The 24,175-nt window shown below is 44.3% G+C and overlaps 1 protein-coding gene across 3 annotated transcripts in view; it reads left to right on the forward strand.

The window, feature by feature from the left end:
* LOC138662853 (oocyte zinc finger protein XlCOF22-like) overlaps positions 1–24,175 on the forward strand; it is a 56,247-nt gene that overhangs the window by 21,650 nt on the left and 10,422 nt on the right. For all 3 annotated transcript variants that reach the window (XM_069748833.1, XM_069748835.1, XM_069748834.1), the window contains exons 2-6: positions 6,974–7,123; positions 7,253–7,432; positions 7,516–7,639; positions 7,723–7,820; positions 11,828–11,918. In XM_069748833.1, coding sequence (XP_069604934.1) covers positions 7,046–7,123; positions 7,253–7,432; positions 7,516–7,639; positions 7,723–7,820; positions 11,828–11,918 — 571 coding nt within the window. In that variant the 5' untranslated portion in view covers positions 6,974–7,045. The remainder of the gene's footprint in view (positions 1–6,973; positions 7,124–7,252; positions 7,433–7,515; positions 7,640–7,722; positions 7,821–11,827; positions 11,919–24,175) is intronic.

Raw genomic sequence — 24,175 nt, forward strand, 5'->3', positions numbered from 1 at the left:
GGATTATTTCTCAGTCGCCCATGACAGCACTACCAGAGAGAGAGGGAATCCGCCCTTCAGGACAGGAAACCTACAGGATAAAAAGGGCGGTACCTCTCTCCTGCGTCAGTTTGGTTTCCTGTCCTGACAGGGAACCCTCTAGGATGGTACCTGAGATCCGGAGCCGACCAGTCGACCTATGACGGCGGGGAGGCCCCTGTCACGGCTGGCGCGGTATCCGACGCTGCCGCTGCTGGGTCCGATGGGGCTGCAGAGTGCGCGGAGGGAAGCGCGGCCGCCTCCCCAGATTGGGGTAGGGGCTTCGGGGACCCGGTGTGCCTCGGCGGTGAGCAGGCACTTCCTGATTCGGAGCGGTGGCGTGGTGTGTGTAAGGACACCAAGATGGCCGCCGCACCGGATATAGAAAGTACTACTTCCGGGTCCGGGGCAGAGCGCGCATGCTCAGTGATCCAAGGGGGATCAGCGCTTTCCGGGAACGCAGCCCTGGAGGAGGGGGTGAATCGGCGCCAAAAGATATGATATTTAAATACCGCTGTGGAACCGCTCCTTGCTGCATGCAGTCCTAATAATGGAGGACAGCGACCAGCAGCTCCAGCAGGCGCAGCCCTTGCAGCAGCAGCAGCAGCCACCGCAGCAGCAGCAGCAACGCCAGCGTCAGCGGCACCACCAGCGCAAGCCAGATGACCAAAAGAAAAGGTCCTCTGCAGGCACCCGCAGTACCCGCTCCAGCAGCCATTCCACGCCGCGGAGTAAAGCCAATATGCCTAACCAGTCGACACCGCAGACTACGGATCTGATACAGGATCCTATACCTCCTCCAGAACCGGTACCTGTGGCTGCGCAAGATGGGTGAGTGATCTTCGTGAAAGTTCACCAAATAATTGGGGTCCCCCTTTTCCGTTTGTTTTTAGGCAAGAAAAAAAACGGAGAAAACTAAGAATAGAGTCTGCCCCTTATGCAGTGAACCCCTGTTGCAAAACTGGGATAAGAAATTGTGTGGCTCCTGTATAGGACAAGTCCTATGTGAAGAAACCCCTAGTTTCGCCTCTGAATTGCGATCTGTAATAAGATCAGAGGTGGAAACAGCATTTAAATCTCTTAAAGGGGAAGGGGTCGAGGAAAAAACACCTGTGCCCTATTCTCACTCTGATTCTTCTAGTCCTGAGGGGGACGCTTCAGACAGACAGGGTTCCTCCTCCTCCTCGGATTCTGAGAGCGGAGGCCGCCACTGCTTCCCATTAGACGAAGTAGATGCCCTTGTAAAGGCCGTAAGATCAACCATGGGGGTTGTAGATCCTCGTCCTGACAAAACAGTACAGGACATTATGTTTGGGGGCCTAGGACAGAAAAGGCGCAGAGTCTTCCCACTTAACGAGAATATTCAAGCATTAATTAAGAAAGAGTGGGAGAAACCAGAAAGGAAAAATTCATCTGTCCCCTCCCTTAAAAGAAAATATCCCTTCGAGGAAGAGGCTTCTACGTCATGGGACAAGGCACCAAAACTCGACGTAGCAGTAGCCAAAGCGTCAAAAAAATTCGCATTGCCCTTTGAGGACATGGGAACTCTGAAGGATCCCCTCGATAAAAGAGCTGATACTTTCCTTAAAGGGGCCTGGGAATCGGCAGGGGGGTGTCTAAGACCTGCAATAGCAGCCGCATGTACTTCCAGATCTTTAATGATCTGGATAGATAACTTGGAAAAGCAACTAAAAGATGGAGTATCTAGACATAAAATGATTGAATCAATTCCCATGATTAGAGGGGCGGCAGCCTTTTTGGCAGATTCATCAGCCGATTCAATCAAGCTTACTTCAAAATCGGCAGCCCTGTCCAATGCAGCTCGTAGGACGCTGTGGTTAAAAAGCTGGCCGGGCGACCTACAGACCAAACAAAAACTCTGTTCAATTCCATGTGAAGGGAAATTCTTATTTGGGGAAACCCTAGATGACATTTTGCAAAAAGCAGGGGATAAGAAAAAGGGGTTCCCTATCTTAGCCGCACCATTTGTTAGACGGCCCTTTCGGAGTAGGAAGTTTTTTCGCAGACGTCCCCCAAGGGAACAGAACAGATGGGATGATGGGAGAAGGAAGGATAGGGGCTTCCTCTTCGGTAATTCTCCAAGAGATAAAAAACCCCCTAAGTGACACCTTCCCCAGGGTGGGAGGGAGATTGTCTCAATACCTTCCGGCCTGGGAAAAAATTTCAACCAATTCTTGGATTTTAGATCTGATAAAGATGGGACTTCAAATAAACTTTACCTCCCTTCCTCCCCAAAACTATGTGGTCACCCCACTAAAACCCTCACCTCAGCAGCAACAGGCCTTGGAACAAGAAATTTCAAAGCTCATAATGAAAGATGTGATCCAAGAAGTTCCCCTACTGGAAAGAGGCAAAGGGTTCTTTTCCCCACTATTTCTAGTCCCAAAACCGGATGGTTCTTTCCGCACAATAATCAATTTACGGAAACTAAACAGTTATGTAAAAAATCAATCCTTCAAAATGGAATCAATAAAATCAACAATAAAAAATCTGTTTCCGGATTGCTTCATGATAGTGTTAGATCTCAGCGACGCGTACTATCATGTCCCCATCCACAAAAATGCCCAGAAATACCTCAGACTAGCAGTAGTCATGGGAGGAGAAATAAAACAATACCAGTACAAGGCCCTTCCATTTGGCATCTCGGTAGCGCCTCGAATATTTACCAAATTGGTAGCGGAAATGATGGCCCACATAAGAGAAAAAGACATTATAATAATACCGTATCTGGACGACTTCCTGATTGTCAGCAACTCAGCCCAACATTGTCGCCAACAATGCGACAGAGTGATAAAAATCCTAACAGAGTTAGGTTGGCTCCTAAATCTCCAAAAGTCAAAACTAGAACCGACCAGGGTTCAAGAGTTTTTGGGCCTCACTTTGGACTCGATAACACAGGAATGTCGTCTTCCAGACCAGAAAAAACAGAAAATATTAAATCTTGTGTCCAGAGCTCGTTCAAACCCTCATATGACCCTGAGAGGGGCGATGTCACTGCTGGGGTCCCTTTCTGCTTGTCTCCCGGCAATACAGTGGGCACAAATTCACACGAGGGATCTCCAGTGGGATATTCTGAGGAATCAGGTTACACTGGGGGGACACCTAGAAGGAAACATGTCTCTAAATTCAAACACTATTCGTTCCCTAGCCTGGTGGTTAGATTCCAACAACCTATCAAAGGGGGTTCCGTGGGTAATAGAAACATCTCGGATAGTTACCACGGATGCCAGTCCCACGGGGTGGGGAGCTCACCTGGACGACAGTATCACTCAGGGGGTCTGGACAGATCAAGAATACGAGGTATCTTCAAATCAAAAAGAACTTTGGGCAGTGAGTCACGCTCTATTATATTTTCTTCCCAGCCTACAGGGCCATCATGTCCGGGTTTTTTCGGACAATCAGGTAGTGGTAGCCTACCTGAACCATCAGGGGGGAACCAGATCCCAAGCCCTAATGAACACCACTTCCCAGATCTTCACATTAGCAGAAGTCAACTTCCTATCCCTCTCTGCGCTGCATATAAAGGGGGTAGAGAACCAAAAAGCAGACTTCTTAAGCCGTACCCGATTAAAACAGGGGGAATGGGCACTAAACCAAAGCATCTTCGATCGGATTACCAAAATCTGGGGGGTTCCTGTAATAGATCTCTTTGCCAGCACAGAAAACAGGAAAGTAAGGGAATTTTGTTCTCTGAACCCCAAAGGGGGCCCTCGGGCTCTGGATGCATTTACGATCCCATGGACTCAGGGTCTAGCATACGCGTTTCCTCCTTACATCCTTATTCCGGCTGTTCTGCGGAAAATCAGGCAGGACAGGGCGAGAATCATCCTAATAGCCCCCTTCTGGCCCAAAAGGGCCTGGTTTTCCTGGCTGAGAATTCTATCGGTCTCCGATCCCTGGGTTCTCCCGGATCTTCCGGGTCTTTTATACCAGGGACCGGTGTTCCACCCTCAGTCAGCAAACCTCCACTTGACAGCGTGGAACTTGAAAGGTCACTACTAAGGGCAAGGGGCTTTTCAGATAAGTTAGTGTCTACACTATTAAAAAGTAGAAAATCAGTAACAACTAAAATCTACGGTAAAACTTGGAAAAAGTTTTTGTCCACCTCTGGGGTAAAATTACAAGACGGGGTCCAAGTGGTCAAAATATTAGAGTTTCTGCAAAAAGGCTTAGATATGGGCCTCTCGGTGAGCACCTTAAAAGTGCAAATAGCGGCCTTAGGTGCATTATACAGTGAGAGTATTGCCTCTAACCCATGGGTAACAAGGTTTATTAAAGCTGCAATACGGTCTAAACCTTTAAAAATCAGAAGCCTTCCGACCTGGGACTTAAATTTAGTACTATCAGCTCTGACAGAACCTCCATTCGAACCCATAGATTCATTACCAATTAAAATCTTATCTCTCAAAACGGCCCTTCTCACAGCGTTGACATCTGCCCGTAGAATTAGTGACCTCCAGGCTCTATCTGCGAACCCTCCATTCACACAAATCATGGATGATAGGGTAATACTAAAAACAGATCCCGCTTATCTACCCAAGGTTGCTTCCAATTTCCACAGGTCCCAAGAAATAATCCTTCCCTCCTTTTGTCCAAACCCTAAAAATAAAAAAGAGGAAAAGTTCCACACCTTAGATGTGAGAAGGTGTTTAATACACTACTTAGAATCCTCCCGACAGTATAGGAAGGAAGGGTCTCTCTTTATCTGTTTTCAGGGACCTAGGAAAGGACTCAAAGCCTCCAAAAGCACTATAGCTCGCTGGGTAACTGATGCGATAGCCTTAGCATACTCGTCCACGGGAAACGCAGTTCCTGAGGGGCTCAAGGCGCATTCTACAAGAGCCATGGCGACCTCCTGGGCCGAAAGGTCGGAGGTACCAATAGACAAAATCTGCAAGGCGGCCACCTGGTCATCACCTTCAACCTTCTTTAGGCACTACCGCTTAGACTTGGCCTCTTCGTCTGACTTAGCCTTCGGAAGAAGGGTCTTGCAGGCTGTGGTCCCTCCCTAAAGCAATGATCTCTGTAATTCTCTCTGGTAGTGCTGTCATGGGCGACTGAGAATACGGTAGTTACTTACCGATAACGGTATTTCTCAGAGCCCATGACAGCACCTGCTTATTCCCACCCTATCACGTGTGCGGTGAGCACCTTATTATATGAAATGTGTGTTTCTAATTTAGACACGGTGTAATCCTGATAAGTATTTTGTTAAAATTGTATATTTTCCTGTTGTCACTAACCTGGAGGACCTCTGATGCTATGTAAACCAAACTGACGCAGGAGAGAGGTACCGCCCTTTTTATCCTGTAGGTTTCCTGTCCTGAAGGGCGGATTCCCTCTCTCTCTGGTAGTGCTGTCATGGGCTCTGAGAAATACCGTTATCGGTAAGTAACTACCGTATTAGTCTAGAAAAAAGACGACTGAGGGGCGATCTAATAACCATGTATAAGTATATAAGGGGACAATACAAATATCTCGCTGAGGATCTGTTTATACCAAGGAAGGTGACGGGCACAAGGGGGCATTCTTTGCGTCTGGAGGAGAGAAGGTTTTTCCACCAACATAGAAGAGGATTCTTTACTGTTAGGGCAGTGAGAATCTGGAATTGCTTGCCTGAGGAGGTGGTGATGGCGAACTCAGTCGAGGGGTTCAAGAGAGGCCTGGATGTCTTCCTGGAGCAGAACAATATTGTATCATACAATTATTAGGTTCTGTAGAAGGACGTAGATCTGGGTATTTATTATAATGGAATATAGGCTGAACTGGATGGACAAATGTCTTTTTTCGGCCTTACTAACTATGTTACTATGTTACTATGTAATTTGCAGTGACTCTGCTTTCCATATAGTGATGGATATTTCTTGTTAAAACTATGATGTTTTTCACTTTAACCCTTTGTTAAACCCCTCTGATCAGTGCGATCATACAACATACAAGCCTCCGATGGCTCCGGTGATGCCCTGTACTACTGTAGTGCCGTGTATCATCACTGCTGTCAGTGTAATACTAACGGCCTCATACACATGAGATAAGAGTTGGCTGAACGGTCATTTGTCAGATGGCCATCTCTCCCGACTCCCCCATACACACAAATATTCCAGCTTTCCTGGGGTCTGTATGAGAGAGTCGCCTCCAGACTCCTCTAGCGGAGGATTATCTACAGGAAGAACAAACGGATTATCCTCTGAAATTCAGGATGTCAGATCCTTCTCTGCCCTGACATCATCTGTCGGGAGGCCCCCAAATACATTATATAGTCGCCCAAACCCCCGAAATCAGTGATTTCATGGAACTTTAGTCTAATGTGTATGGGGGCGGTAAAAGGTAACTTATTGGACGCTGCCTCTGGCCTAATAGACCTTCATACATTACAGGTAAGACCCCATTATTAGGCATGTAAGTATGTAACAACTAGGCCGCCCCATACTATCCAGTACTTGTGGGCGGGGGGCATTCAGCCAAACTCTGTCAAACCTGAGATCTAACATGATAGAAGATTACAGTGCGGGGAAGACGGGAAACCTTCATATAGAGGCCGGTGGTGAAGGAGTCAGTGACCGACTCTGGCCAAATATGTCTCTAGAGCCGTAGTAGAAGATGAAGATGTCGTCCTCATCATGAAGTAGTTATTTCTCATGTCGCGTGTAATGAATATCTCCTGCAGTATTGCTAATGCTGATTCCAGGGTCGGTAAATGAGACGAGAATTAGCGTTATGGAAGATGAGTCTATGAAAAACGTATTCAGCTGCCGACTCCGAGGAGGAAACTGATTGTTGTCTGTGGCCTAAATATATAGGATTTATTAGTAGATGTAAAGAAGGAAACTAAATACTGTAAAATAATAACTCTCCTCATATGTTTCCCTTATTATCTCCAGTAATTGTATTACAGGATTCTTATGATGTTACATCGGCTCATCTTCTCATTCAGGTCTCTACAATATCGGATCCTCTCAGTGGAGATCTTCTACAAAAGAAAACTTTCCTGATTTACCCATCAAAGATGGATGTGGACAGAGACAAGATGGCGGAGAGGATATTACACCTCACCCTAGAGATCCTCTTCCGGCTTACTGGAGAGGTGAGAGATTCTGGTGACGTCACATTACATCATTCTTATCTATGGGAATAACAGATGGACAGAACAGGAGAGGTGAGGACTCTGGAAATGTCTGTAGTGAGATTTATTAATGTGTCTCTCCATTACCAGGATTACATAGTGGTGAAGAAGACCTCTAGTGATCGCTGTCAGGACCCTGTGTCTGAGGGATGGGGAAGACCCCTGAGCCCAATCACGGGGCCTCCACCTCACCCCCTGATCCATGAGGACATCAATGACCAGAAGATCCTAGAACTCCTCTACAAGATGATTGAGCTGCTGACTGGAGAGGTGACACTGCTGGGAATGCTGGGACATTATACAGTAACACTATGAAGGGATCGGGGGGATGACGGTATCATTGTATGTGTCAGGTTCCTATAAGGTGTCAGGATGTCGCTGTCTATTTCTCCATGGAGGAGTGGGAGTATTTAGAAGGACACAGAGATCTGTACAAGAACGTCATAATGGAGGTTCCCCAGCCCCTCACATCACCAGGTAATAGACAGGACTAAATACACACGGCCTATAATTATCTGTATGTAAAGAATGAATTCACTCCCTGTATGTGTTTCCTCCAGATCTATCTTGTAAGAGGACAACACAAGAGAGATGTCCCCGTCCTCTTCTTCCACAGGACTCTAACCAAGAAGATCCCAATGCTCCTCAGGATCATCAGGTAGATTATTATTATTATTATTATTATTATTATTTATTGTTATAGCGCCATTTGTTCCATGGCGCTTTACATGTGAGGAGGGGTATACATAATGAAAACAAGCACAATAATCTTAAACAATACAAGTCATAACTGGTACAGGAGGAATGAGGACCCTGCCCGCGAAGGCTCACAATCTACAAGGGATGGGTGAGAATACAGTAGGTGAGGGTAGAGATGGTCATGCAGCGGTTTTGTCGATCAGTGGTAACTGCAGGTTGTAGGCTTGTCTGAAGAGGTGGGTCTTCAGGTTCTTTTTGAAGGTTTCGATGGTAGGCGAGAGTCTGATGTGTTATGGTAGAGGGTTCCAGAGTAGGGGTGATACGCGAGAGAAATCTTGTATACGATTGTGGGAAGAGGAGACAAGAGGGGAGTAGAGTAGGAGATCTTGTGAGGATCGGAGGTTGCGGGTAGGTAAGTACCGGGAGACGAGGTCACAGATGTATGGAGGAGACAGGCTGTGGATGGCTTTGTACGTCATGGTTAGGGTTTTGTAGTGGAGTCTCTGGGCAATGGGGAGCCAGTGAAGGGATTGACAGAGGGGAGAGGCCGGGGAATAGCGGGGGGACAGGTGGATTAGTCGGGCAGCAGAGTTTAGAATAGATTGGAGGGGTGCGAGAGTGTTAGAGGGGAGGCCACAGAGCAGGAGGTTGCAGTAGTCAAGGCGAGAGATGATGAGGGCATGGACTAGGGTTTTTGCAGATTCATGGTTGAGGAATGAACGGATTCGTGAAATATTTTTGAGTTGAAGTCGGCAGGAAGTGGAAAGGGCTTGGATATGTGGTTTGAAGGAGAGATCAGCGTCAAGGATTACCCCGAGGCAGCGAGCTTGTGGGACGGGGAAGAGTGGGCAGCCATTTACTGTAATGGATAGGTTCGTTGGGGGGGTCACGTGAGATGGGGGAAGGATGATGAATTCTGTTTTGTCCATGTTAAGTTTGAGAAATCTAGCGGAGAAGAAGGATGAAATAGTGGACAGACATTGAGGGATTCTGGTTAGAAGGGAGGCGATATCTGGTCCAGAGATGTAGATCTGTGTGTCGTCAGCATAGAGGTGATACTGAAAGCCATGAGATTCTATGAGCTGTCCCAGGCCAAAGGTGTAAATGGAGAAGAGCAAGGGCCCAAGGACTGAACCTTGTGGGACTCCGACAGATAGGGGGCGAGGTGAGGAGGTGGTGTGTGAGTGGGAGACGCTGAATGTCCGGTCTGTTAGGTATGATGAGATCCAGGATAGGGCCAAGTCTGCAATGCCAAGGGATGCGAGGGTTTGTAATAATAGGGAATGGTCCACTGTGTCAAAGGCAGCCGACAGGTCGAGGAGGAGGAGGACAGAGTAGTGTCGCTTGCTCTTGGCGGTTAAGAGGTCATTGGTGACTTTAGTTAGGGCAGTTTCGGTGGAATGGTGTGACCGGAAGCCAGATTGTAGGCGGTCAAAGAGGGAGCAAGAAGAGAGATGGGAGGACAGTTCAAGGTAGACGTGTTGTTCCAGTAGTTTTGAGGCAAAGGGGAGAAGTGATATAGGGCGATGGCTAGATACAGAGGATGGGTCAAGAGAGGGCTTTTTGAGGATAGGTGTGATTGAGGCATGTTTAAAGCTTGAGGGGAAAACACCAGTTGTTAGTGATAGGTTGAAGAGATGGGTTAGGGTTGGGATGAAGATTGTGGTGAGGTTTGGGATGGGAGTGGGTCAAGTGCACAGGTGGTGAGATGCGATCTTGAGAGTAGAGTGGAGAGTTGATCTTCTGTAATGGTGGAGAAGTTGGTTTTGGAGGTGGAGGGCTGGGAAATCGGGAGGAAGAGCTCTGGGGGTTGTTGACCAAAACTGTCTCTAATGCTATCAATCTTCTGCTTGAAAAATGAGGCAAAGTCTTCAGCAGAGATAAGTGGGGAGGGAGGAGGTGCTGGGGGACGGAGGAGAGAATTGAAGGTGTTGAATAACTGTTTAGGGTTGTGAGAGAGAGAGGATATGAGAGATGAGAAGTAGGTTTGTTTAGCTGTGGCGAGTGTGGTCTTGAAAGTAGTGAGGGACTGTTTGAATGCGATGAAGTGCTCGTTAGAGTGGGATCTTTTCCATCTGCGCTCAGCAGCCCTGGAAGCTCGCCTCAGTTCTTTGGTCAGGCTGGTGTGCCAGGGCTGTCTGTTGATTTTGCGAGCTTTGGTATGTGTAAGTGGGGCAGCAGATTCCAAAGCTACAGCTATTGTGGTGTTATATAGAGCAGCAGCGTCATCCGCATTGTGTATGGAACTTATGCCTGTGAGGGGGAGGAGGGATTCAGAGAATGAGTGTAGGTCAAGATGTTTAATATTTCTGCGAGGGTGTGAAAGTTTGTGGGGTGGGGATTGTAGACATGGAGTGGAGAGAGATGAAAATGTGAGAAGGTTGTGGTCAGAGAGTGGAAGAGGTGAGTTAGAGAGGTTAAATAGAGAGCAGAGGCGGGTGAAGATGAGGTCCAATGTGTGACCGTCTTTGTGAGTGGCTGCAGAAGACCATTGAGTGAGGCCGAAGGAGGAAGTGAGAGTTAGAAGTTTAGTGGCAGCTGAGAGGGAAGTGTCAATGGGTATGTTGAAGTCGCCCATGATGATAGTGGGGATGTCCGCAGAAAGGAAATGAAGTAGCCAGGTGGTGAAGTGGTCAAAGAAGATGGTGGCTGGCCCTGGGGGGCGGTAAATGACAGCCAGTTGGAGGTTGGTGGGGGAATAGATGCGCACAGAGTGCACCTCAAAGGAAGGGAGGGTAACAGAGGGTGGCAGTGGGATTGGGGTGAAGGAGCAGGTATCTGACAGGAGAAAACCAACTCCTCCGCCATGTTTGCTGCTGGGGCGGGGTGTGTGGGAAAGGTGGAAGCCACCGTAAGAGAGTGCAGCAGGAGAGGCTGTGTCAGAAGGGGTGAGCCAGGTTTCGGTGATGGCGAGGAAGGAAAGTTTGGTAGTAACAAAGAGATCATGGATGTAGGAGAGCTTGTTGCAGACAGAGCGGGCGTTCCACAGAGCTCCTGTTAGTGGGACTGGGGAGGTGGGGGATGTGCAAATGGGTATAAGGTTAGAGAGGTTACGGAAGTTTGTGCTAGAGCGTGGGTGGGAGGTTGAAATGACTGTGGGAATATGGTGAGGAGGACCAGGATTTGGAGAGATATCACCAGCATTGAGAAGGAGCAGAGAAAGTGTTAGCAGGTGGGAGCAGGAGAGGGCAAGAGGGGGCTGTCTGTGCTTGGAGACAGAGGATTGTATGTTAAGGAACAGTTTGGAGGAGGAGGTGAGGTGGATAGGGAGGATTGAAGAGGAGATGAACAGTTCCTTACTTGGTGTAGGGATCAGGGGAGTTAGCAGAAAGTGAAGGATTATAGGGGTGAGAGTGACAACAAACAGAAACATTGTTTACAATGACTGTGGCCAGTTACCTTCAGTTCCCTTCAGGTTTAATTCAGGTTTTAATTCTACTGTAATCCACACTTTTAAGGACACACTTCTAAGGGATCACACTGCAGACTGAAGTCCGTGCAGACTACTACTATGCAATATATGGCAAACTAAGTGCATTCAGGTGTGAAGCAGAGGGGAGTGATCTCTGCTCATCTTGGTCAGAGAATTAAGAGTGAACCAGATGCATACAATCAGGCCTCAGTAAACAAGGTCATAAATATCACAGGGTAAGCTGGGGTTAGCTGAAAAGCATACCATGAGAATGCTAGGAGCAGAGGAAAGTCTGTGTGGAAAGCTGGGTGATGTAATTATGTGCACTTCATAGACAGACAGCAGCAGAGCTGCAGGTAGATGGAGAGAAGGTGTCAGGAGATCTCCCCTATGATGTGTAGACGCCGGTGAAGGTCTTGTGCTCAGTCTTGTTTTATCCACCAGTATTATATGTTTTATACTTGTGTAATGACAGCGGTGCAGATGGCAGGATTAGAGCTGATCATAGATGGGACTTCTCCATCTGTCGGTGACTTTTACAATATTTGTTTCAGAATGAAGATCTGACCCATATTAATACTACAGAGACATATGTGAGGGGGGATGAGTGGTGTAAAGAGGAGATTCCCACATATGACTACCCAGGTGAGTAGTAACCACTAAATGCAGAGAAGTCACAGATTCTTCTCAGTCACCGGCTGTGGCTGCTTTATCGGTGGTGTAGTCCGGCCGTATTACCATGATCACCATTTTGCCTCTAGTCCACAACATTCTCCTCCACCCAAAACTGTTCTAATGACTTTGGTCATTGAAAGCCCTTTTCTATAGAACGTACAACCTGGTAGATCCACCTACCCCCTGGGTTTAGGAGACGCTGTTACCTGCCCAGATCTGTGAACTATAAAGCCAAATGACAGCGTACGTAGAATGTGCTGACAAGGTAGAAAATCACTTGAAGAAAAATATGATGATGGGCCTGTAAGAGAAAGCGGAGGGTAATGATGCTGTTGGCTTGCTAGAACCCTGAGATCTTATCGGATGAATCTCCCTTCTCTCCCTTCTGTGCTGCTGAATGTGATCATATGGTCCCTACAAGACCAGGTCCAGTCTTTCTGGCCAAACTTCACTTTTATGACCGACAACATTAAATTGAAGTCATTGTTATGGGGGACTTCAACTACCCTGAAATAGATTGGGGAACAGAAACCTGCAGTTCCAGCAAAGTTAATCGATTTTTGACAACTGAGAGACAATTACCTTTCACAACTGGTTCAGGACCCAACAAGAACAGGGTTGTGGTGGTTGACCAATGAAGACTTGGCTTGTTTGGTCGATCTTATTTTTAAAGTGTGTGGCAAAGTCCTCAGCAGAGATGAGGGAGGTTGGAGGGGGCAGTGGGGGGGGGGGGGAGGGAGTTAATGGTTTTGAATAACTGTTTGGGGTTGTAGGATAGGGAAGATACGAGGGTTGTGAAGTAGACCTGTTTAGCAGAGGAATAGACACAACCACAGATACACCACAGCACTATAAACTTATATCAGTGCCATAATGGCGAGATATACTGTAAAATTAAATAAGTGACCAGTGCTCTGTGGAAGAAAGAATTGTGGACTAAACCACTATTCAAGAACAAGGGTACCCACAACCAAAATAAAGACTAGTACCAGGTAAAACGCCAGGCAGAGAATAGATATAAAATGCCTTTATTATACTTGATTGGCAATTAAATATATAAATCAAAACATAATTGTGCGCACAAAAAAGACAAAGGGGATTAATTATCAATAAAATTATATAAAAAGCAATGTTAGATAAAAATGGAATATTGTAACGGACTGACCAAGAAGAATAATATTTGTTTATATAAAGGTAGGAACAACCACAGAAAATAGCCACATAATAAGATAATTTTATCTCAAAATTCACACATAAAATGACCGAAAAATATATATGAAAAAAATATATATCAAAAAGCCACAATGAAAGTTGAGGAGAATGGTGTGAAAAGAAAATTCCAGAAGTGGTATATGAGAAGCAACTGTCTTGTATATGGTGCTATGTGAAAGAACTGAAAAATTATATATAAAAAAATATATCAAGTGTATAAGTGCATGGAGAACAATGTGCAAAATATGCAATATTTAAAAATCATTAAAATAACACGTGGTTATATAAACCATAAAGTGCAAATAAGCAAACAACCGTGTATGCAATGACAGTGCATAAAGCCACAACTACGTCATCTGGCTACAAAGCATATAGAGATGTTAACTTAGCGATCTGCTACAGAGGAAAGTGCAATCACATGTGCAACAATTAGAAACCAACACTGGGCTTTAATCAAGAAATACGTGCTGTGACAGCAGAAATTACACCACAATTGCTCTATGTAGAAGACGCCAACGTGCAGTGTGAAAAATATTCTAAGAATAAGGAAAGACACACCATGCCTCAAAAAGAATGTGGTCACACTCTTACAAAGGACTGTGCGCACTCTTACAAAGGACTGGACTGACCCTGAGTATTTTAGGATATAAGGTATGGTGCATTCTCTCTATTATCTATATTAATTTGCACCTTGTGGTAGGACACCTGCTGGATTTTGTCTATAGCTGTATGTGCAGCTCCAGTGGAGCCTGTTATTGGTAGCTGCACACATTGTGACCACATTCTTTTTGAGGCATGGTGTGCACGTATTTCTTGATTAAAGCCCAGTGTTGGTTTCTAATTGTTGCACATGTGATTGCACTTTCCTCTGTAGCAGATCGCTAAGTTAACATCTCTATATGCTTTGTAGCCAGATGACGTAGTTGTGGCTTTATGCACTGTCATTGCATACACGGTTGTTTGCTTATTTGCAGTTTATGGTTTATATAACCACGTGTTATTTTAATGATTTTTAAATATTGCATATTTTGCACATTGTTCTCCATGCACTTATACACTTGATATATTTTTTTATATATAATTTTTCAGTTCTTTCACATAGCACCATATACAAGACAGTTGCTTCTCATATACCACTTCTGGAATTTTCTTTTCACACCATTCTCCTCAACTTTCATTGTGGCTTTTTGATATATATTTTTTTCATATATATTTTTCGGTCATTTTATGTGTGAATTTTGAGATAAAATTATCTTATTATGTGGCTATTTTCTGTGGTTGTTCCTACCTTTATATAAACAAATATTATTCTTCTTGGTCAGTCCGTTACAATATTCCATTTTTATCTAACATTGCTTTTTATATAATTTTATTGATAATTAATCCCCTTTGTCTTTTTTGTGCGCACAATTATGTTTTGATTTATATATTTAATTGCCAATCAAGTATAATAAAGGCATTTTATATCTATTCTCTGCCTGGCGTTTTACCTGGTACTAGTCTTTATTTTGGTTGTGGGTACCCCTGTTTAGCAGAGGTGAGAGCAGATTTAAAAGCGAGTATTGCCTGTTGCCTTCTCACAATACCCTACATACGATTGTACACTACTCTCTGGGCACATGGCCGTGTTCAGAAGGGAAGGAGCGCCATTTAGCTGTTTGAATGCAGATCTAGCTGGAATAGTTTGCAGACACAATGTATTGGGAGCAATGTTCATGGTCAACTGAGAGCTCAAAAGATCCCCACCATGAACATGCTTGGCACTATCTTCTCTGCTTTCCATATCCCAAGGATTGCCTTGCTCATCGCCCTTTAACACCATTACATGGATCTGGACTTACACTGGGACCCCTAGGCTTGGACCATGGTGTTACCTGCTATTCTGTGGTATTAGATGGCAAGAAGAATAGTCAGGTAGCTGGGTCAGAACCAGAAGGACAGAATCAGAAGACACAAGAGTAGTCAGTAAACAGGCCATGGTCACAACAGGAAACCAATACACAAGCCGCAAGCTGAGCACAGAGGACTGAACCAGAGGAGAACAACGCTGTTTCTGGCAGATTCCGGCCATGTGCTTTGAGCTTTAGTAGGGTGTGGTACTTTCCAATTGGCTGAAGTAGGGAGCAGATTACTCCAGCTGGAGAGCAGGAACAGATCCCAGATGAGATTGGACACACCATATGCAGAAGCCCTAATATGACTGACAGAAAACCAGAATAGTCGAAATCCTCATAAAGTGATTCCATTTTATAAATGAACTAGATGGTGGCCCGATTCTAACGCATCGGGTATTCTAGAATATGCATGTCCACGTAGTATATTGCCCAGCCCACGTAGTATATTGCACAGCCCACGTAGTATATTGCACAGCCTACGTAGTAATATTGCCCAGCCACGTAGTAATATTGCCCAGCCACGTAGTATATTGCCCAGCCACGTAGTATATTGTCCAGCCACGTAGTATATTACCCAGCTTCGTATGTCACAGGTTAAAAAATAAACATACTCCCCTAATGATCCGAGGGCCCCTTGTAGTTTAACATACTCACCATTCTTGTCGCTGCTCCTCAGCGTCCCGTCTCTCCGCCTCCTGGGATCCAACGGCGCTATGCCGATGGGCGCGCGGCTGCCGCTATCTTCCGTTCCCAGGATGCTTTGCGAAATTACCCAGATGACTTAGCGGTCTCGTGAGACCGCTAGGTCTTGTGGGTAATTTCACAATGCATCGCTGGGAAAGGAAGATGGCGGCAGGCGCGAGCGGACAACAGAGGGTGAGTATAGCAGGTTTTTTGTTTCTTTACTATTTTTAACATTACTTTTTTTTTTACTATTGATGCCGCATAGACGGCATCAATAGTAAAAGGTTGCGAACACACAGGGTTAATAGCGACGGTAACGGAGTGCTTTACCCGCGGCATAACGCGGTCCGTTACCGCCGGCATTAACCCTGTGTTAGCGGTGACCGGAGGGGAGTATGGAGCGAGCACCGGGGACAGTGACTGCGGGGAGCATGGAGCGGGGAGCCGGGGACAGTGACTGCGGGGAGCATGGAGCGGAGCGCCGGGGACACTGCGGGGAGTATGGACCGGAGCGCCGGGGACACTGCGGGGAGTATGGAGCGGAGCGCCGGGGACACTGCGGGGAGTATGGAGCGGAGCAACAGGGACACTGCGGAGAGTATGGAGCGGAGCGCCGGGGACACTGCGGGGAGTATGGACCGGAGCACCGGGGACACTGCGGGGATTATGGACCGGAGCACCGGGGACACTGCGGGGAGTATGGACCGGAGCACCGGGGACACTGCGGGGAGTATGGACAGGAGCGCTGGGGACACTGCGGGGAGTATGGACCGGAGCGCCGGGGACACTGACTGCAGGAAGTATGGAGCGGAGCGCCGGGGACACTGACTGCGGGAAGTATGGAGCGGAGCGCCGGGGACACTGACTGCGGGGAGTATTGAGCGGATCGCCGGGGACACTGACTGCGGGGAGTAAGGAGCGGCCATTTTCTTCCGGACTGTGCCCGTCGCTGATTGGTCGCGGCAGCCATGACGGGCAGCTGTAGAGACCAATCAGCGAATGAATAACCGTGACAGAAGGACAGACAGACGGAAGTGACCCTTAGACAATTATATAGTAGATTCACTGAGGGTTATAATCTATACATATGTGGTCAAAATTGTTGGTAATTCTCGTTTAATGACAGAAGAAAACACAATGGTCACAAAAATAACTTGAATCTGACAAAAGTAATAATATAAGATCTATGAAAATGAACAAGTGAAAGTCAGACATTGCTTTTCAGCCATGCTTTGACAGAATGTAAAAAAATAAAACTCATGAAATAGGCCTGGACAGAAATGATGGTACCCCTGAAAATAATGTGACAAAAGGGACATGTTATATCACGGTGTGTCCAGTAACTATCATCACAGAGGTCTACAATCTTGGAATCAGTGAGTGGCCGGTATATAGGGCTACAGATACTCACTGTGTTGTTTGGTGACATGGTGAGTATCACACTCAACATGGACCAGAAGAAGCGAAGGAAAGAGTTGTCTGAGGAGATTAGAAAGAAAATTATAGACAAACATGTTAAAGGTAAAAGTTATAAGACCATCTCCAAGCAGCTTGATGTTCCTGTGACTACAGTCGCACACATTATTCAGAAATGTAAGATCTATGAGACTGTAGCCGACCTCCCTGGACACAGGAGGAAAATTGATGACAAATCAAAGAGACGGATAATACGAATGGTAACAAAAGAGCCAGAAATACTTCTAAACAGATTAAAGGTGAACTTCAAGCTCAAGGAACATCAGTGTCAGATCGCACCATCCTTCGTTGTATGAGCCAAAGTGGTCTTCATGGGAGACGACCAAGGAGGACACCATTGTTGGAAAAAAAAAAAAACATAAAAAAAGCCAGACTTTAATTTGCCAAATTACATGTTGACAAGCCACAAAGTTTCTGGGAGAATGTCCTATGGACAAATGAGACAAAAATGGAACTTTTTGTTAAGGTAGATCGGGTCTATGTTCAGATGGAAAAAATGAAGCTCATCAAGAAAAGAACACTGTCCCTACTGTAAAACATGGAGGAGGCTGTTATGTTCTGGGGCTGCTTTGCTGCATCTGGCACAAGGTGTCTAGAATCTGTGCAGGGTTCAATGAAATCTCAAGACTATCAAGGGATTCTAGGGAGAAATGTGCTGCCCAGTGTCAGAAAGCTTGGTCTCAGTCGCAGGTCATGGGTCTTGCAACAGGATGATGACCCAAAACACAGCTAAAAACACCCAAGGAATGGCTAAGAGGGAAACATTGGACTATTCTGAAGTGGCTTTCTGTGAGCCCTGACCTAAATCCTATTGAACATCTTTGGAAAGAGCTGAAACATGCCGTCTGGAAAAAGCAACCTTCAGTCACGAGACAACTGGAGCAGTTTGCTCTTGAGGAGTGGCCAAAATACCTGTCGAGAGGTGCAGAAGTCTCATTGACAGTTACAGGAATCGTTTGATTGCAGTGATTGCCTCAAAAGGTTGTGCAGCAAAATATTAACCCTTTCACGCCAGAGCTTGTTTTTGCCAATTTTTTTCAATTCTGACCAGTGTCACTTTGAGGTCATAACTCTAAAACGCTTCAATGAATCCTGGTGATTCTGAGACTGTTTGTTTTCTTTTGACATATTGTACTTTATGATAGCGGAAATATTTATTTGATATTACTTGCGTTTATTTGTTTAAAAAAAAATGGAAATTTGGCAAACATTTTGAAAATTTCACAATTTTCAAAATTTAAATTTTTATGCTTTTAAATCAGAGGGATATGTCACACAAAATAGTTAATAAATAACATTTCCAAATGTCTACTTTACATAAGCACAATTTTGGAAACCATTTTTTTTTTTTAGTTAGGAAGTTGTAAGAGTTAAAAGTTGACAAGCGATTTCTCATTTTTACAACAAAATTTACAAAACCATTTTTTTAGGGACCACTTCACATTTGAGGTGAGTTTTGGGGGTCAATATGACAAAAAATACTCAAAAGTGACACCATTCTAAACACTGCACCCCTCAAGGTGCTCAAAACCACATTCAAGAAGTTTATTAATAGTGATGATTGAGTATACTCGTTGCTCGGGTTTTTCTGAGCACGCTCGGGTGACCTCCGAGTATTTGTTATTGCTCGGAGATATAGTTTTCATCGCCTCAGTTGCATGATTTACGGCTTCCAGATACGCTGAATGCATGTGAGGAATGCCTGTTTGCTAGGGAATTCCCACATGTATTCAGCGTATCTGGAAGCCGTAAATCATGCAACGGAGGCGATGAAAACTATATCAATAACAAATACTCTGAGGTCACCCCAGCGTGCTCAGGAAAACCCGAGCAACGAGTATACTCGCTCATCACTATTAACCCTTCAGGTGCTTCACAGGAATGAATGGAATGTGGAAGGAAAAATACAGGAAAGATCTATATCTTGGTACCGTGTTAGCCAGTAGATAGAAAAATGTTTAGAATTGAGAGTCCTCAGTGGTTGATACCTTTTAATGGCTAACTGAAAAGATGGTAACAAATTGCAAGCTTTCGAGACTACTCAGGTCTCTTCATCAGGCATAGACTAATACAAATTCTGAAGAATCACATATTTATGCACAACATAGCACAGAACAAAAAAAAAACCATGGATAAGACAGGTGGCATGAAGCAGAATTACCATGAGTGATAAACAGTTATGTCCATAAATGTTGGGCCAGTTCTTAGATAAGGAATGTTTTATTGTCCTGATTTACTTTTCTTTCACAAAAATTTTCATTTAGACCTGATTTTTTTTTTTTTACTTTCACAAGGGTAACAGGAGAAAATGGACTATATATATTCTGCAATTTCTCCTGAGCACGCCGATACCCCGTATGTGGGAGAATACTACTGTTTGGGCGCATGGCAGAGCTCGGAAGGGAAGAAGCGCCATATTGGAGAGCAGATTTTTCTGGAATTGTTTGTGGGTGACATGTCACATTGTCAGAGCCCCTTGAGGTGCCAGAACAGCATAAACCCCCAAGTCCCTCCTCACATGTAAAGTGCCATGGAAAAAATGGTGCTATAATAATAAATAATAATGATAAAAGTGACTGCATTTTCCACAATACTTCCCTGAATGAATTCTTCTGTGGTGCAGTGAGCATACTGACACCACAGCTGCTCCATAGAAAATTACACCATTGGGCAGTGAAGAAAAAATAATTACATTTTTACCACTAAAATGTTTTTAACCCCAGAATTTACATTGGAAAATAGTAACAATTAGCACAAATCAGGGACACTACCCAAAGAATACTATAAAAAATATATCTGACACAAGTCAGACACACATTGTGTCAACTATTGTGAACCATATGTATTCCTGGGAAGTGGATCTAGCAAAATGGAAGGACAGTCGGAAATACCATATTAATACCACCAAGAAGAAAAAAGACCGACCGGAAAGTCCAAAGAATATATTTCAATATTATCATATGATTTTATTATTAAAGAACAGGTTTAAACACAATGAGACCAAACAAAAATATATCCATAATAAAGAATGATAGAACTTAAAAACAATATTCTGTATGTTATTGCAGGAACGCTAAAGTCCAGATATATATATATATATATATATATATATATATATATATATATATATATATATATATATATACTAGCTGATGAGCCCGTCGTTGCCTGGGCATAGTAAATATCTGTGGTTAGTTATAGCACCTCACGTCTCTTATTTTCCCAACATGCCTCTCATTTTCTCCCTTACACCTCTCATTTTCCCCCTCACTCCTGTCATTCCCCCCTAACACTTGTCATTTCGACCTCACATCTGTCATTTCCCGATCACTCCACTATTTTCCCTCACTCCTCTCATTTTGCACTCACACCTTTTCATTTTCACCTCACACCTCTCATTTTCACCTCAGTATATACATGTTTGTCATCTCCCTTATATAAAGTATACACCTGTATGCCTTCTCTTGTATATAGTATATACCTGTATGTCATCTCTTCTGTATATACTATATACCTGTATGTCATCTCCTCTTTTATATAGTATATAGTTGTATGTCATCTCCTCGTGTATATAGTATATACATGTGTCATATCCTCCTGTATATAGTATGTACCTGTAAGTCATCTCTTCCTGTATATAGTATATACCTGTGTATCATCTGCTCCTGTATATAGTATATACCTGTGTCATCTCCTCCTGTATATAGTATATACCTGTATGTCATCTCCTCCAGTATATAGTATATACCTGTGTCCTCTCCACTGTATATAGTATATACCTGTGTGTCATCGCCACTGTATATAGTATATACCTGTGTCATCTCCCCTGTATATAGTATATACCAGGTTGTCATCTCCTCCTGTATATAGTATATACCTTTATGTCATCTCCTCCTTTATATAGTATATACCTGTGTGTCATGTCCTCCTGTATATAGTATATACCTGTGTGTCATGTCCTCCTGTATATAGTATATACCTGTATGTCATCTCCTCCTGTATATAGTATATACCTGTATGTCATCTCCTCCTGTATATAGTATATACCTGTGTGTCATCTCCCCTGTATATAGTGTATACCTGTCTCATCTCCTCCTGTATATAGTGTATACCTGTCTCATCTCCTCCTGTATATAGTATATACATGTGTCATCTCCTCCTGTATATAATATATACGTGTGTCATCTCCTCCTGTATATAGTATATACATGTCATCTGCTCCTGTATATAGTATATATCTGTGTCATCTTCTCCTGTATATAGTATATGCCTGTGTGCCATCTCCTCCTGTATATAGTATATACCTGTGTCATCTCTCCTGTATATAGTATATACCTGTGTGTCATCTCCTCCTGTATATAGTATATATCTGTGTGTCATCTCCTCCTGTATTAGACCGTGTTCACACGTTATTTGGTCAGTATTTTTACCTCAGTATTTGTAAGCTAAATTGGCAGCCTGATAAATCCCCAGCCAGTATATATTAGCTCACACATACACATAATAGACAGGTCATGTGACTGACAGCTGCCGTATTTCCTATATGGTACATTTGTTGCTCTTGTAGTTTGTCTGCTTATTAATCAGATTTTTGATTTTGAAGGATAATACCAGACTTGTGTGTGTTTTAGGGCGAGTTTCATGTGTCAAGTTGTGTGTGTTGAGTTGCATGTGGCGACATGCATGTAACGACTTTTGTGAGATGAGTTTTGTGTGGCGACATGCGTGTAGCAACTTTTTGTGTGTCGAGTTGCATGTGACAGGTTAGTGTAGCAAGTTGTGTGCAGCAAGATTTGCGCATGGCGAGCTTTGCGCGTGGCGAGTTTTGCGCGTGGCGAGTTTTATGTGTGGTGCGTTTTGTGTGAGGCAACTTTTGCATGTGTTGCAACTTTTGTGCATGTGGCAATTTTTCCGCGTGTGCAATTTTTCCACCTGTGGCGAGTTGTCCATGAGGTGAGTTTTGCACGTGTGGCGAGTTTTGCGTGAGCCTAGTTTTGCGTGTGGCGAGTTTTGAGCGGCGACTTTTGTGTTTCGACTTTTATGTGGCGAGGATGGTGTATGTGTGGTGAAATGTGTGTTGAGGGTAATATGTTTTCAAGCACGTGGTAGTGTGTGGCGCATTTTGTGTGTGTTCATATCCCCGTGTGTGGTGAGTATCCCATGTCGGGACCCCACCTTAGCAACTGTACGGTATATACTCTTTGGTGCCATCGCTCTCATTCTTTAAGTCCCCCTTGTTCACATCTGGCAGCTGTCAATTTGCCTCCAACACTTTTCCTTTCACTTTTTCCCCATTATGTAGATAGGGGCAAAATTGTTTGGTGAATTAGAAAGCGCAGGCAAGCGCAAGCGAAAATTTCGCCTCACAACATAGCCTATGACGCTCTCGGGGTCCAGACGTGTGACTGTGACCCTCAGTGTGACTAGAGACTCAAACACACGTTAATACATGTGGTGCACAAACTACATACATATCAGGGGACCCTGAGGAAGGCAGCGTGCCGAAACGCATCGGGTGTGGGTGCCAGTCTAAGAGACCGGGCATTTATTACATCACTCTGTAAGTTTTATGTTATTTTGTTTGTTCTGATGATAAATACTGAGTTCTTTATCTTACAGCTATGTTGTCATCCTGATCGCACAATATAGTATGTGGGGACACTCACCCCTGGTGGTTTTTTTCTTGCACTATTTTTGCACTTTATTGTTGCTCATTTGGTATTCTTTTTCAGTAATGCAATGTCTGCACATGCTATATATATATATATATATATATATATATATATATATATATATATATTATATTATATATGTCATGGCCAAAAGTATTGACACCCCTGCAATTCTGTCAGATAATACTCATTTTCTTCCTGAAAATGATTGTAAACACAAATTATTTGGTATTATTATCTTCTTTTAATTTGTCTTAAATGAAAAAACATGAAAAGAATTGTCCTAAAGCCAAATTGGATATAATTCCACACCAAACATAAAAAAGGGGGTGGACAAAAGTATTGGCACTGTTTGAAAAATCCTGTGATGCTTCTCTAATTTGTGTAATTAACAGCACCTGTAACTTACCTGTGGCACCTCACAGGTGTTGGCAATAACTAAATCACACTTGCAGCCAGTTGACATGGATTAAAGTTGACTCAACTTCTGTCCTGTGTCCTTGTGTGTACCACATTGAGCATGGCGAAAAGAAAGACCAAAGAACTGTCTGAGGACTTGAGAAATCAAATTGTGAGGAAGCATGAGCAATCTCAAGGCTACAAGTCCATCTCCAAAGACCTGAATGTTCCTGTGCCTACCGTGCGCAGTGTCATCAAGAATTTTAAAGCCCATGGCACTGTGGCTAACCTCCCTAGATGTGGACAGAAAAGAAAAATTGACAAGAGATTTCAACGCAAGATTGTGCGGATGTTGGATAAAGAACCTCGACTAACATCCAAACAAGTTCAAGCTGCTCTGGAGTCCGAGGGTACAACAGTGTCAACCCTTACTATCCGTCGGCGTCTGAATGAAAAGGGACTGTATGGTAGGAGACCCAGGAAGACCCCACTTCTTACCCCGAGACATAAAAAAAGCCAGGCTGGAGTTTGCCATAACTTACCTGAAAAAGCCTAAAACGTTTTGGAAGAATGTTCTCTGGTCAGATGAGACAAAAGTAGAGCTTTTTGGGCAAAGTCATCAACATAGAGTTTACAGGAGAAAAAAAGAGGCATTCAAAGAAAAGAACACGGTCCCTAAAGTCAAACATGGTGGAGGTTCCCTGATGTTTTTTAGGGTTGATTTGCTGCCTCTGGCACTGGACTGCTTGACTGTGTGCATGGCATTATGAAGTCTGAAGACTACCAACAAATTTTGCAGCATAATGTAGGGCCCAGTGTGAGAAAGCTGGGTCTCCCTCAGAGGTCATGGGTCTTCCAGCAGGACAATGACCCAAAACACACTTAAAAA

Source organism: Ranitomeya imitator, chromosome 2, assembly GCF_032444005.1.
Source record: "Ranitomeya imitator isolate aRanImi1 chromosome 2, aRanImi1.pri, whole genome shotgun sequence".
In the NCBI taxonomy this organism is placed as follows: domain Eukaryota; kingdom Metazoa; phylum Chordata; class Amphibia; order Anura; family Dendrobatidae; genus Ranitomeya; species Ranitomeya imitator.